The following is a 15,608-nucleotide window of genomic DNA, read 5'->3' as shown; positions in this document are numbered from 1 at the left end:
GAACACTCCCATTAAATGTTGGCTCATTATTATCATGGTGCGCTGGATTTTATCCTTATACATCATTTGCTGGGCACCAAAGTGTAAAACACACTGATAGTTTCGGGGAGATACTCAAATAAACAAGACAGGATTCTTGCCCTTAAAAGGTAAAAATTACAGAGTGAAACACAGATATACAAATAGCATACATGAAATAAGTATTAAATAAAGAACCAAGCCGCGTGCTCTGGGAACACAATGGAAGGAGCAACTAAATCCAAGAGGATCAAGGAAGCATCACAGACCTGACATTTGACCTATAGCTAGCTTTAAATGAATGGCCATTCAACAGGAAGAAAATGGGAGTAGGGTTTCCCAGGCAGAGGCAACAGCAGTTACAAAGAGACGTGGAGACTCGACAGACAATAAATAAAAGGAATGAATTAATTTCCAAGAAGTTGCCCTCGGAAGAAGACTTACCGCTTCTGCACGGAACAGCAACAGCAGAAAATCGACTGGATGGTATTATCTGAAAAGCAGATCATTCTCAACTGTTAGAAAGCCGTGAGTCCGTGATATTGGATAGTGGAGGCTGCTGGTGCTAGTTCAAAGGAGGAAATCCCTGAGGGTACGGGTGACAGAAAGTATTGCAAAGCATATGCAAAGTCTTGACCGTGCCCTTCTTCACTAGTAGAAGATGAAAAACTGTCACTAACACAAAAAGAAGTTACTGGCACCCCGGCCACTGTGGTTTCCCTTCTCAGGCTCTTGTTCCTGGGTCTGGTTTCATGCATTTCCTCAGTCTGTGAATGATAAGTGACCATTGTATTCCTCTTTACCTTGATCAGGGCTAATGTCAGTTGACAAGTATACAAAAGAACATGATTCCAGAAACAATGTTCTTCTAGGAAATCTGTTACCAGGGATTTTGAATTAGCTCCATCGCATTTCTTCAAAAATATTTTAATATATATTTTATATATTTACATAAAGTAATATAAATATACTTAATATAATATATTATATAATAATATAATTTAACATATTTATTTTATTTTTACATATTATGTATCAAAATATATTTATACCTTTTTGGCTCTCAAATTTTCTATGGATTAGGTCCAAACATAAGCTGAATATTTAAAGAAAGCACTAGCTATCTAGTAAATCTGGGTCATGCTTACACTTCTACTGTCAAGTTTAATCTTTATTTAAGTTAGACCATTTGCCTTTTTCAAACCATAAATTTTGAATTTATCAAAAGCTGTTTTATGTTCATAGAATCTGCATTTCACATCAGCACTTTCTCATACTGACCCCTGAAAATGAAGCACTGTTAAGGAAGCAGAGTACATTAGACGTGAGCATTAGCTTTGAGGTTAGAAAGATCTAAGGATGAATTCTAGCTGGGGGGGTAGGGGGCAGGGCGCTGACTATATCTGGGATAAGTCCCTTTACTTCTCTAACTCTTTGTTTTCCTATCTGTGAAAACAAGATAATCATACCTACCCTCTTTGAGAAGCCTTAAGGGGCAGAGGTTAATCTCCAACTTTGTGGGTTTGGGCAAGTTACTTAACTGTTCTGTGCTTAAGTTTCCTCATCTGTAAAATGGGAATAATAGGATACTAGGCATGTAAGGCTACTATGAGGATTAATTGAATGAATTCATATAAAGGACCCAGAACAATGCCAGGTATATATCAACAGTAAGAGGGTAATCAAGAAGACCTATTATCATTATAGGGTTGTTGAGAAGATTAAATTAGATATTTTCTCTAAAGTCCTGGAACATGGAAGAGGGGTACAAGCAGAAGACACCCGGTACAATCTACCCCTCAGCGTCCACTCTATGCCTCCAGAACAAGGGATGAAATAGAGTCCCATCAGCTACCATATTATCACCAGGTGATGTCAATTTGATCATACTCCCACCTGAAACCTAGTACATTAACCACCATTAGGATTCTTAAGTCAGGTAGAGAAGGAAACGAGGAGAAAAGAAGAGTAACATAGGACATAGCTGCTACAATTCCCACCTCTTAAGCTGTCCTGAGTCCTAAGCTGATCACAGATACCTTCTGTCACCATTCATTCCTTGTGCCCCCTTGCCTCTGCCAACACTTTGGCCGAAGGAGGTACTTTATCTAATGGAATTGCCCAAATGTTCATTCCTGTGGGATCTGGGTCCTTAGTTGGTATTGTCTTAATGGGGTTGTTACAGTTTTCTACTGACCAGGACTATTATGAATTTTAAGAAATGAAGCTAGTGAATTCCCTGAGTTTCAAAGTCCTCATTGTTCTCATTGTGAAGAATGAACCCAATTCCTGGTAATCAGGATACTCAGCCCAGCTACACTGACCCTTTCCTGTGCCTATCAATTCGCTGATACAAGGAATCCCAAAATGGTTAGAGGGCAATCTCAACTTCCAATGTTCCCTAACAAAAGGATTCTTCTCTCGGGCACTAGAATCTCCAAACTCACCAAATCCAAAGTCACAGGGAAAGAGAATAACAATATCCAGTGGGTTATTAGGTGGTGAGAGGGGCCACTCCAATCTCTACTCCTTAGTTCCCAGACTCAGACACACTGGCTATACGGAAACAACACCATATTTGTTGTTGGCTTAAGGCATTTATTGTATACGACAGGACACCACTCCAACTTTGCAAGATGTTGTCTCCCAGCTGTCATAGCAATTGAGCCTTTAGCAGGCCATTCCTCTGTCCTATTAAGCCAGCTGCTTCTGAATTACAGGACACATGGTAAGACTATTCAGAGAACCACTGTGCCAGCACCAATGAAACAAAGAAAAGGCTGACTCCACAAAATGGATCATCTTGTAGACCTTTGGTTACATCTTCTCATTTTGTCCCCATTCCAAGAGTTTCAAACACATTCCTCCCCAGATCTTTCACCAACCTCCCAGTCTTGTTCTTTCCACATTCCTGAACTAGCAGGCTAACTTTATTGCCGTTGCCTATGAGTCAATGTAGATCGATGCCTCAGACTAACTGTCCCTAATGAAGTGAATAAACTGATGTACTTCTTGAAGTTCAAGGAGAATGTTACTTCAACACCATCTTTCAGGCTACCTCTGAATAGGGCTGTAGCATGATGGCTGTTCATTTCCTGCTCATGTGGGTTTGGGATGCAGATCTATCTGTAAATCAGGCCCGATGGGAAATTCCTCTTGCGGTCTTGGGTGTGAGTCGAAGGAGAAGCAGAAAGAACAGGTACTATGTGAATGTCACCTGCTCATGAAGTTTTCTTGAGCCTTCTGGATCTACGGGGGCCCACTTTCACATACACCATTTCCATATTATTATGGATTACTCCTACACATGCCCAATTTTTTGGTTCAGTGAATCAGATAACACAGCTCATGACAGGCTCACCCAGTTTGGATCGCATAAACATTTCATGGCATGGTTGGAGCATTCAGTCTTCACCAGTAGGAAGCCAGGAGCTACCTTTCAAATCAAAAATAGTGGGGACTTCCCTGGCGGTCCAGTGGTTAAGTCTCCGCACTTCCACTGCCGGGGGCACAGGTTCGATCCCTGGTTGGGGGACTAAGGTCCCGCGTGTCGCACAGTGCGGCCAAAAAAAAAAAAATCAAAAATAGTTATCAGCATAGGGTCAAGTCATTACTCCAAATTTCTGAGGGTTTGTGCTGTGATTCTCACAATGGGACTTTCAGAAGCTCCATATAGCCAGCATTTTGCCCTTCATCCCAGGCTACCACCAATGATAACTGGAGTAATGGAAAATTGAGTTATTTCTCCCAGCAATAAGGCTATCCCTGGACCTCTAACTATATGACCAAATAAATCCCAGATCCAATTTTGACTCTGTTTCCTAGAGCCACTTATGATACCAATTATGGTATCAATCAGGCCTATAGTATAAAACAAGACATACTTAAATTAGAATACTTTTAGAAGGGTTTATTTACAAAGAGACTAATTACAAAGGTGTAGAAGGGGGTAAAGTAACGATAAAGAATGTGCAGACACCTGGGTCCAGCAATAGTTGAACTGTCACCATCCCCATGTCCAAAAGGCCCAGGAAAGTGAGAGAGTTAAGTAGAGCAGAGACCATTTTACAGGAGCAATGATCTGCTGTAGAGGGACACAGCCAGTTCAAGGTAACCTCACCACAGCTTCCTTCCAGGGCTCCCCATGGGTGTAATGTAACCAGAAGCCAGACGGCTCAGAAGCATGCTGAACCAAGCCCTATAGATTACTTTTCCAGGATAGAGTGCAAGGTGGAGAAGAATGAATACCAAGAGGCCGGGCTCACTGGGCCACGATGGAGGCTGGCTTCCACATTTAAACCCCACAGGGTAGAATAGGGTGGATAAGAATAAAGATATCCAACATAGTAATCAATATATACTGGTTTCTTTTCCTTTCACCTTCAAAACCTAGATCCATGCATTAGTTACTTGCCTTTCTCCAGTTTGGATATTGCCGTTATTCAATGTTTGGGCTACAGACACATTGGTGGTCCAGGGGTAAACATCTCATTTCTACTCTGGAGATACAATTCCAGTCCAAGCCCAGGCAAAGATTCACTTTTGTTCCCACTGCTATGAGATCACTCACCCCTGATTTAATAACTTTCTTCCTTAGCCTGCACCAAGAAACACAAAGTTGACTTCCAGGGACCAAAATACAGTTCCACAAATCTTCACTACATTGTGTATTATTAGGCTTTTGGATCTCAACTGCTTCTGACTGGCAGTTTTCATCTGGTGGCCTCTGCATGAGCAAATTGCCAAAAACACTCCCCCCAAACAGGGTATTTTAGCACTTGGGGGCTCTGTCTACCTTGGCAGGAGTGGTTCTAATTTGCATTCTTACCGATTTACTCCAGTGTTGCCTTAGAGCCCCGTACAGATATGCATACATCCAGGCCAAGAAATGTGAAGTCCAATGTAGGTTATACAAGTGAGAGAAGCAAGCAGAGTATGGTATGGACTGCGGCAAAATGCTGTGTCAAAGTCCCATGTAGAGGGCTTCCCTGGTGGTGCAGCGGTTGAGAATACGCCTGCCAACGCAGGGGACATGGGTTTGAGCCCTGGTCTGGGAAGATCCCACATGCCGCGGAGCAACTAAGCCCATGAGCCACAATTACTGAGCCTGCGCTCCACAACAAGAGAGGCCGCGAGAGTGAGAGACCTGCGCACCGCGATGAAGAGTGGCCCCCGCTCGCCGCAACTAGAGAAAGCCCTCGCACAGAAACGAAGACCCAACACAGCCAAAAATAAATAAATAAATTTATTTAAAAAAAAAAAAAAAGTCCCATGTAGAGGTATTCAAATTCAAAAAATTTTAAATACTCCTTCCCTCTCCTACATCACCATTTTCCCCCTCTCTACTGGATCCTTCCCAATAGCATATAAATATACTGCTACTTCACCCCTTAAAAACAAAACAAAACAAACTACCCTTGATCTTATTTCTTCCATCAGCTTTGCTCCCCATTTATAGTAATTAGCAGTCTGTATTTGCTGCCTCCAATTCTTTCCCTCCCACTTTCTCTTAACCCATCCCAGTTAAACTTTTGATCCTACTACTTCCCAAAACTGCTCTTGTTAGGGTCACCAGGGTCCCATGCACTGCTATAAACAATGGTCAATTCTAAGGCCTCATCTTACCTGTGCTCTCAGCAGCATTTGACACTACGTCCTCCTGGTCTTCCTTCTTCTCAGTCTCCTTTACTGCTTTCTTCTCCTCCCCGCTAACTTCTTGGACTGGGTCTAATGCTAGGCTGCCCCAAAGCTTTTGATTTCTTTACTCGGCCTTATTCACTCCCTTGATTATCTCATTCCTTCCTGTGTCTTAAAAGCCATCTATCTGCTGATGACACCCAAATGTACACCTCTACCCCAGTTCCAATGAATTCCAGACTTGCATAGCCAAAGGCACTCTCAAATTCTCCACTTGGATGTCTAGTGGACACCTCGAATTCACAGGAAGAAATCTGAACTCCTCTCTTCTTCCTCCCCAACCCAAACTCGTCTATCCACTCTTCTCTATCTTGTCAAGAGCAACTCCATTTTTCCAGTTGCTCAGGCCAATGATCTTGGAGTTATCTTTGACTCCTCTCTTTCTCTCACACCCCAGCCCAATCCATCAGGAGAGCATGCTGACTCTTCCTTACAACTGTATCCAAGAGTTTCTGCTTGAGATGATGAAAAAGTTCTGGAGGTGAGTAATGGTGATGATCGTACAATAATGTGCTTGGACTTCACGCTCCTGGACTCTACACTTACAAATGGTTAAAATGGTAAATGTTATGTTAATTACATTTCACCGCAATTTAAAACACACACACACACAGAATGTTACTGCTTTTCCCCACCCTTCTGTTACTACCAAGGTCTAAATCTCCATTATCTGGATTATACCAATAGCCTCCTAACTTCTTTCTGCTTCTACACTTAATCCCATCCCCCCCACCCTTTATGGCTGATTTTTCAGCGGCCACAGTAATTAATTTAAAACCTAGGTCAGGTCATGCTACCCCTTGTCTCACAAACCCACAATGGCTCTCCATTTCACTGTGCGTTACAGCCAATTTTCTCACAATCGCCCTTAAACCGTCCAGGACCTGGCCTCCTGGTGCCTCTCACCTTCTCTCCGATGTGCTTGTGCTCATTTCACCCCAGCCACACTGCCCCCGCGGTGCTTCTGCACCAGGACTGCTCTCACCCAAGGCTCTTCGCTTTTGTTCTGCCTGGACCATTCTTCCCCCAGCTGTCAGCCTTCCCTACTCTCTCCTTCACTCCTTTAATTAAATTAATAAAATAAAATAGACTCTCAATTACATATGGCAACAAGATAATATCTTTCCTTATTTCCGAGGCCTTCTGTAATCTGGCCAGCCCCACCCTGATTCTTAGTGTTCACCAATTCCTATTACACCAGCTTCTATCCTTCTGTTCACTGTTCTCACAGACACCTTGCACATTTCTGCCCCCGGCTTAAAAAAGGCTTCCATTGCAATCCACTCCCACCTAATCTTCCTTCGGCTCCCAAAGCACTGTTATCTGTCTTGCTCTGTGGCTCATAATGAGGTACCATCTTCAATGGTTATTTACTTTTCTTTGTGCAGCCTTCATCTCTCACAGGGCTTCTCAGTCTCACCACTATTGACACCTTAGAGTGATGAGTGCTTTGCTGCGGGAGCTGTACTGTGTATTATAGTATGTTGAGCAGCACCCCTGGCCCCTATGCACGAGGTGCCAGTACCAACAGCCGCCTCACTCCTCTAATACCCACCTCCCTCACCCAGGTGTGAAGACCAAAATGTTTCCAGGAATTGTCAGATGTCCCCTGTGGGCAAAAATCACCCCTTGTTAAGAACCACTGAGCTAGATTGTGAACTCTTCAATTTCATGGTCTGAGTCTCATGGTTTTTTGTCCTGTCCATAGCATCCAGCATCAGAGCCCGGTACAGGGCAAGAACTCAATAGATAGCTGTTAAATAACGCCTCCCCAATATCTACACCATCATGTTACATTTAGGCTCTATTTGTCAGTAACTCATTCTACCACATGGTATCTCACAGCTCGACACTGGCCGCAGAGAAAGCTAGGTTGACCACGTCCTTTTGACTAAGTGGAACAGTAAAGTTGAAGAAGACAGACTTCCGGAGCTTGTAGTAGGTCATAAGTCTAACCTTTTGTTCCAGATATAGTAAAAAAGAAGAAGGAGAGGGAGAAGTAGGAGGAGTGGGAGGAGGAGGAAGGAGGTGGGAAGGAGAAAAAGCAGTGGCAGCTTATCCAAAATCAAGCATCAATCCATGAGATGTTAAATGAAATGGTTAAAACCTGGTGTTCAAATGTTTTTTTTCTGTATAAGGACAGCACATGGGGTTGAGCAGTCACTAGGGTCAGGGTAACCTGAAGTCAAATCACGACTCCATTTTCTTGTAGCGACAGTATGATTTGGGGCAATTACTCAGGAGCCTCATCTGGAAAATGTTAGAAATAAAACCTACCTTCTAGGAAAGGCAGTTCCCCACTGCCACCAACAAAGCATTTACCATATGCAGGGACTACAGTAAGATCTTACTATCCTATACTAACTCACTCCCTACACACTGAAATAGGTCCTGTAATTATCCCCATTTCACAGATGAAGAAATTGAGTAACAGACAGGTTCAGTCATTTGTCCAAAGCTACATACCTAAAAAGCAGCTGAGATTGCATTTAAGCCCACAGAGCTTGGCTGAGTCCATGAGCATAATAATGAGACAGTCCTTGTGGATGAGAAGATTGCATAAGACAGCGGAGATGAAATGTCTAGAACAGAGCAGTTGCTCATTTAATGTCCGACCTTTTCCCTCACTCAGTTCCCTAGAACTCATTCAGCAAGTATGTATTGTGTATTCAAAGAGCAGATTTAAGGTAAACAGATAGAAGCACACTATGGTTCTCCCTCTGAAGACAAAATGGGAAGAAGGCCAAGTAAGCCAAAGCTGACCTTCAACCCCACAACTCTTGTGTTCCGAGCCCATTCTCTACCCCTGTTCACCCCGCTCAGGACTCTAAGGGGCCCTCTGCCCACTATCAACACAGCTCTCCGGAGATGCTCTGAAGCTTAGTCTTGCCAAGGTGAAAATGATATGATAGTAAACTGATATAACAGTAAACATGTACGGCGGTGCTTCTTTTAAAGGCATTTTCGTATTTGTAAGCATGACACCTGTATTTGTCAGAGTGATCAGAGAGAGAGAAAGAGAAACTGATTTAAGGAATTGGCTCACACAATTGTGAGGGCTGGTGAGTCCAAAATCTGACGGGGTAGGCTGGCGACTCAGGGAAGAGCTGCAGTTTGAGTCCAAAGGCAGTCTGCTGGCCAACTTTTTTCTTGCTTAGTGGAGGTCAGTCTTCGGTTTATTAAGGCCTTCAACTGATTAGATGAGGCCCACCCACATTATGTCTGGTAATCTGCTTTACTAAAGATCCACTGATTTAAATGTTAATCTCACACAAAAAATATCTTCACTGAAACATCCAGAGTAACATTTAACCCACTACCTAGGCATCATGGCCCAGCCAAGTTGACCCATAAAATTAACCATTATTATACCTTAAATTAAACATATAGAACTTCCAAAGAGAAATTGCTGGTATTTGTCAGCAGGAATGATATCTGGGGACTAGGAAAAGGCTCCCCCCCCACCCCTTCACTGAATTTACCATACATGACTACACACCAACAGAGTGGACTATAAACCCAACAGCAATCTCTCGGTTATCTTTACTCTCTTCTGCAGCCTGGAATTTAGGAGGAAGTTTTTTCAGAAGCATTTATTTGTCCTCATTCAGTAGCAAAGACAACTGCCTTCAAATAAAGGTACTACTCTGCCACAGCTTTAATTATGACACGGTTTTGTTCTGTCTCCCCTGAAGACCAAGAATAGCTGTGAGCAGCGAGGACAACCTCTGCCTTGTTTATGGTTCAGTTCTGCCCAGCACAGTTGCTAGCAACTAGTCGCTGCCCAATAAATAATTGATGAGTGAGTAGAAAACAAGCTGTGAAAGCCAAACAGCTTCCTGGTGTTCCTTGCTTGGCGTGACTCTTCAAGACACTAGGCCTCTTTATTTACAGACTGAAGTATTGATTCCTGCCAAAGCAGATAGCAATGATTATTAGATTTGTGGTCATTTTCTATTTACAGCATCACAGGTCTTCCAGGTGAGTGGGTAAATGGAGAGTCACTGCCACACGCCTGCTGTGGTTACAGAAGCCATTCTTTGAATTGTTTTTCTCACTAACCTGCAGAGAGAAAGCCCTTTTTCGCCTTTATAAAATCCCCAATGAAGGCAGAAACTCATGCATATCTGGTCTTTGCCAGAGACAACCTAAAATGCCCCAGAGATGGGCAATGACTATTTGCCTGCTGGAAGGTTATATTCACGGTGGAGGATTATCGCAGGAAGGAGCCAGAGCTTCCCCTCCCAGGCTTACATCTGCGCTAGTCTTTTCATCTGCTTCTTATTCCCCAGCAAATATCTTTAATTATCTATCTTGCACCAGCAAATCAGGAAAAGGGCATCACATCCCGGCGTAATCTCCGTGACCTTTAGGAACTGGCACGTCCCTCATGGGTAAGGGAGTCGAACCTCTTATTTTATTTAGTGTTCGCGTACTCTCCTGGGAAGGCTTGCTCCCCCTTCTCCCGCCCGTGCAGGTCTCCTAACAGCTTTCTGCTTGTGTGCGTGGCTGCAGCAGGGCTCGGCTTGCGGACGGGTTTCCACCAGGGGGCGCTGGAAGGGAGCGAGTGGGAGAAGCACCACTTCTCCGAACAGCTCCCCGCCGCTCTCAGTCCTGCAGATGAACGGTAGCTGAAGGGCTGCTGGGTCACCGCCGTCTGGGAAGCGAAGCTGGTGGCGTTCCCTCCGTTTCAAATGTTTTCAGTTTTATATCTGTGTAACCTCACGTCCATCCCCTGGCATTTACGATGGCAGAGTTTCCTTGTGAATCAGTGCTTCAGGCGAAATTCAGTCCTCCTGAGTTTGCTTATAATAACTGGCAGAAGGCCGGTGATTTTTATTTGAAAACATGAATAACTGGCTCGTTTCAAGAACTGCCTTGAGCCAAAGACTAGGCTAGTGGCCCAACGCACACAATCCAGGTTGTGGTTTTAGGACGAGGAATTCCAGGGCAGCTGCGCTCACAGCTGAAGGGCTCGGGGAATGGAAAAGTCTGGAAAAACCTGTGGCTTTGGAAAAATGGCTCTGGGCAATTGGAACTGATCCTCTAAGTTCACTACAAGAAGCGCCTTATTTTTTTTCCAGAAATTTACAGAAAGGTCAAACCTCCTCATGACTGTAATAAATTCCCACCACTAGATCTATTTAAGGGACTTCTGAAGACCAGATACATGTTAATGGACTTAACCCATATCATCTGGGAGGTGTGACACATAGCTAGCTTTTTTTTTAACCTGAATTTCTACCTCTAAGCAGGCACCAGAAAAGACTTTCTGTACACCAGACCAAGAATCCACACCAATGAGGGAAAGAGAGAAAAGAAAATAGAGAGGGAGAGGGGGAGAGAGGGAAGGACAGGGGAAAGAAAGAGAGAGAGAGAGAGAGAGAGAAATACACTGAGTTTTTCACGGAAACATTTATTCAATTTAAAAAGTTATCCTTGATACAAACTTATGGTTACCAAAGGGGAAAGGTGGTGGGGGGGATAAATTAGGAGCTTGGGATTAACATATACACACTACTATATATAAAACAAATCATCAACAAGGACCTACTGTATAGCACAGGGAACTCGACTCAATATTCTGTAATAACCTACATGGGAAAAGAATCTGAAAAAGAATGGATATATGAATATGTATAACTGAATCACTTTGCTGTACACCTGAAACTAACACAACATTATAAATCAACTATACTCCAATATAAAATAAAATTTAAATTAAAAAATTTTTAAAAGATATCCTTGATTCTGAATTTATGCTCTTTATATATCTGAAGCATTAAATTATCCTTGCTTTGTGTGTGTGCCTCCTTTGATATTAAAAGGGCACTCCTTTCAACAGAATTACTGAAAGAACACTGTGCTTCCTTTTGATATTAAAATGTCCGTTCTTCTAAGAAATGATAGTCATCAGAGATGTTAGTGTTTTTGAATGTATGGACAAAATAAGTTAGCAACCCATTATTAGATCCCAAACTGGCTTCTGGACATTATCCTGTCTGTGAAACCTTCAAGTAAGGGGAACAACTCCATTAGGGATTTGTTGGTTCCTAACAGGAAACAGGCAGCTAGCTCATGGGACAGTAACCGATAATCTGGGTGGAGGAGGAGAACGGTGCTGGCCTGGCTGGGCCTGAGGGGTGCTGTGTGTGGGGAAGGGGTGCAGAGACTCCGGAACCCTGGGGAGCTGCATGGGGCACTGGGCACCAGGGGAGACAGGGTCGCAGGAGCAAAGATGCTGAAGGGAAAGGCAGAGTCTCCCTGAAGACTGATGGCTCCTCTGTTCACAGCTTCAGCCAGCAAAGCCCCGGGCACCAAACATTCCAGCACCGGAAGCCCTTGTTTGTTCCACACAGGAATTTTATTCCTTCCCAGTCCTGAGCTGGCATGAGGCGGACTTTGCAGGCATCTTGCCCACATCTCCTCCAACCCCAGGTCTCAGAGCAGTGTTTCCTAGGAGACTGTGGCCCGTGAGCTCCAAGTTCACGAGCAGCTCACAGACATCACAACCAAGACACCTGGCCTGCTTGGGATGTAGGTGCTTGGCCGCCAGACCCGCTGGCAGCCAGCACTGGGCAGAACCCCGACCCCCGAGGGCAGGAAGGGGACAGATGCCAGCCAGTGGGCTTCACTGCACAGAAGGGGCATCTGCCGGTCACACACAAGAAGGCTTGGAAACCTCACAGACGCAGTTCCAGATGGTGACTGCTGTTAGCATTATTGCTACAGGTTTCAGGCAGTTGCAGGGGGACAGAAGTGAAGTGGTTTAGAAACAAAAGGAAAGACACATATACTAGTGTCCATATTAACACTGAACCTATTTTTGAGAAAGGGGACCAACTCCAGCCTGAGGCAAAGTGGTAGTAAAAGTGGCCAAGTCTTTTTTTGGTCCATGGCTCTCCTAGCTTTTGCCACTGAATTAGGTATCTATTGTTGGAAACAAATTCGCTCCAAACCTAGAGGCAGAAACTGTTTACTATCTCACAGTTTCTGTGGGTCTGGAGTCCAGGCACTGCTTAACTGGGCGCCTCTGAATCAAACTGAGAAGTTCATGAAGCTCACGAAATTGTAGTAAAGGGGAGTTGGGATTTGCTGGAGAATCTACTTTCAAGTTCAGTCACATGGCTGTCGCTGGCCTTGGTGGCATGGTTCCTGGCGATGGGGATTCTCCACAGGCTGCCTGAGAATGCTCACAGCAGGGCAGCAGGTTATCCAAGAGACAGGGAGCCCAAGGGCACGAAGAAGCCACAGTCTGCCGTAACCTAACCTCCCAGTAACACTCCATCCATCCCTGTTACCATACTCCATTTGTACCCAAGGAGAGGGATCGTGCAAGGGTGTGGACAGCTGGAGGGGGACATCACTGGGGCCACCTTAGAGATGCCTGTGCAGCCACCCTCGTTATCTCTGTATTAATTGTAAAAGAAATAACAGAAGATACTAACTTAAAGGGGTTGGCGTGGGACTCAAACACACAAGGAATAAGAGAGGGCTTTGAAAGCAGAGACCCAAGAAAGGCAGTGTGACCAAGGGGTCCTTACCTCACCCCCCAGATCAAATCATGAGTCCAGAAAACTGCATTTGAACAGTATCCTAAAGCACACTTCAGGCACACCAACACTTAAGAACCACCCAATTATTATTTTTCCTTCTACTTTATAAATTGGGAAGAAAAGACAGAGAAATTAGGTGATGATGAGATGGAGGGAAGGGAGGTGGTCAGCTTTTCGAACCCCCAGCACGTCTCCCTGGTCCCCGTCCCCTAAATGATTCTCCTGGGCTGGGTCTGTCCTCAGAGCAGGGGTTATTTGGGAGAAACGACCAATTGTGTTTCACAAACTGACCCTCACAGGAGCAGTGCCCTGGTGCCACTCCCAGGCTCTGCCCACCAGTCAGTAAGATCAATATCGCACCTTCCACAAGGATCTCCTCCTGCCCTACAGCAGCCTATGAGGCCAGACTTCTATGACAGACCTTAAAACAACCAATGTATTTCCCAAATGACTCTGGCCCGAAAAACACCTATAAACATTTTTTTGATTAGTAGTAACACACCCTGGGGCACCTCTTAGCTTTCTCTGGTCAACAGTAAACACTCATTGTTTTACCCAGAAGAAAATGGAGCCACGGCTTCCCTGGTGGTGCAGTGGTTAAGAATCTGCCTGCCAATGCAGGGGACACGGGTTCAAGCCCTGGTCCGGGAAGATCCCACATGCCGCGGAGCAACTAAGCCTGTGCACCACAACTACTGAGCCTGTACTCTAGAGCCCACAAGCCGCAACTACTGAGCCTGTGCTCTACAGCCTGCGAGCCACAACTACTGAAGCCTGCATGCCTAGAGCCCGTGCTCTGCAACAAGAGAAGCCAACGCAAAGAGAAGCCCATGCACCACAACGAAGAGTAGCCCCCGCTCACTGCAACTAGAGAAAGCCCGTGTGCAACAACAAAGACCCAATGCAGCCAAAAATTTAAAATAAATTAATTAATTTTTTTAAAAAAAAAGAGAGAAAATGGAGCCACATCTAAGTGCAATCTGTGGAAGAAATAAACAGGTGAGTCTTACCGTTGAATCAAATTATCAGAAGCTGGAAAGGACAGTGATAGTTCATCAAACCCATGCCCTTCCAGGCCAGACAGAATGATCCTCAAAATATCCCCACTAATAGGTGGTCTCTTATTCAATCCTTTGGGCAATCTAACCCTTGTCTCGACCCTCACTGTTTGTTTTATATATAGCTGAATCCTTCCTGTTACCATTTACAGCCTTTTCTCTAGTTCTGACCTCAGGAGAAATGACGAACAGATGCCCACATGGCCTTTAATGGAAAGGTTCTTATTAAGTCACTGCTCATCTTTGTCCTGCCGCTGGGGGAGGTGGGGACATGGGTTACTGCTTCTTAGCTCTTTCTGCTTTGCTCTGCTTGGCCTGTGTTTCTGATAATGGGCACCCCGTCTTGATCTATGTGTGGACCCGGACTGTAAGTTATAATTCAGGTAGGTACAAGTGGAGTAGCCTGGTTTATTTTTTACGAATCCTACCAACAAGTGTTGGGTCCTATGTGGTGATTTGGTTTAAACACATGATATTTAAAAATTGCAAAAAATTTTTCCTAATGCCACTTAAAAATCAGGAGTGCAAAAACTGTTGTCAGTGGCCTTGATTGCTTTATTCTGATGTGACTGAGCTTTGTTGAAGCTTGTTTCCATAGTCATCCAGAATTAAAATCAGTATTTTTCTTCCCGATTTTTAATTATTTGCGTGATAAGGCTCTCTTGAGTCTTCGAGGTAAATCAACAAGCATTTCCAAACTTGTACATGGGACTGAATAGTCTTCCAAAGCAACTCCAAAATTAAGTTCATGAAGAGCCTGTCATTTTAATCTATTGTTTCTCTATAGCATCTTGTTGGGAGGTAGGCAAAAAAAAGAGAGTGCCCGTTGTACAGATGAGGACCTGATCTAAAGAAGTTACCAAAGGTGACCCACTAATGTTGCAGCAAATCCTGAAGTGGAACATGGCCTCCTGGACTTTTGCTCTCAGTTCTTTACACTAAATATTCTAAATACAAATACTTTTCAAACTGATTGCATTTCTACACACACAGGTAGATTTAAGGACACTGTTTTGTTTTCTTTTGTGTTCTTAATGCTGAACATTTTCTAAAATTACATCACCATCATGGGTATTTAAATAACAAACAAAACCCTGTCACAACATCTGGGGAAATTATCTTCCACACTTCACAATTTCTGGCGTCCAAGACTAAGTACCACGCCCAGAACAAGCCCTGAAGATAAAGGACAAAGCCATCTTACTTACAGGTGGAAAGAATCATGGCTGCACTTGTGCGGGGAGCAAACAAAACAGCCTTCAGGTCTTCAGCGATGCTC

The 15,608-nt window shown here is 44.1% G+C and overlaps 1 protein-coding gene across 1 annotated transcript in view; it reads right to left on the bottom strand.

The window, feature by feature from the left end:
• TXK (TXK tyrosine kinase) overlaps positions 1-527 on the bottom strand; it is a 46,910-nt gene extending 46,383 nt beyond the window's left edge. Inside the window, exon 1 of the mRNA XM_068542224.1 lies at positions 463-527. Within this exon, the coding sequence (XP_068398325.1) occupies positions 463-527 (65 nt within the window). The remainder of the gene's footprint in view (positions 1-462) is intronic.
• Positions 528-15,608: the final 15,081 nt, after the last annotated feature.

This window comes from Eschrichtius robustus, chromosome 4 (assembly GCF_028021215.1).
Source record: "Eschrichtius robustus isolate mEscRob2 chromosome 4, mEscRob2.pri, whole genome shotgun sequence".
Classification (NCBI taxonomy): Eukaryota; Metazoa; Chordata; class Mammalia; order Artiodactyla; family Eschrichtiidae; genus Eschrichtius; species Eschrichtius robustus.
This window is presented reverse-complemented; position numbering and strand designations above follow the sequence as displayed.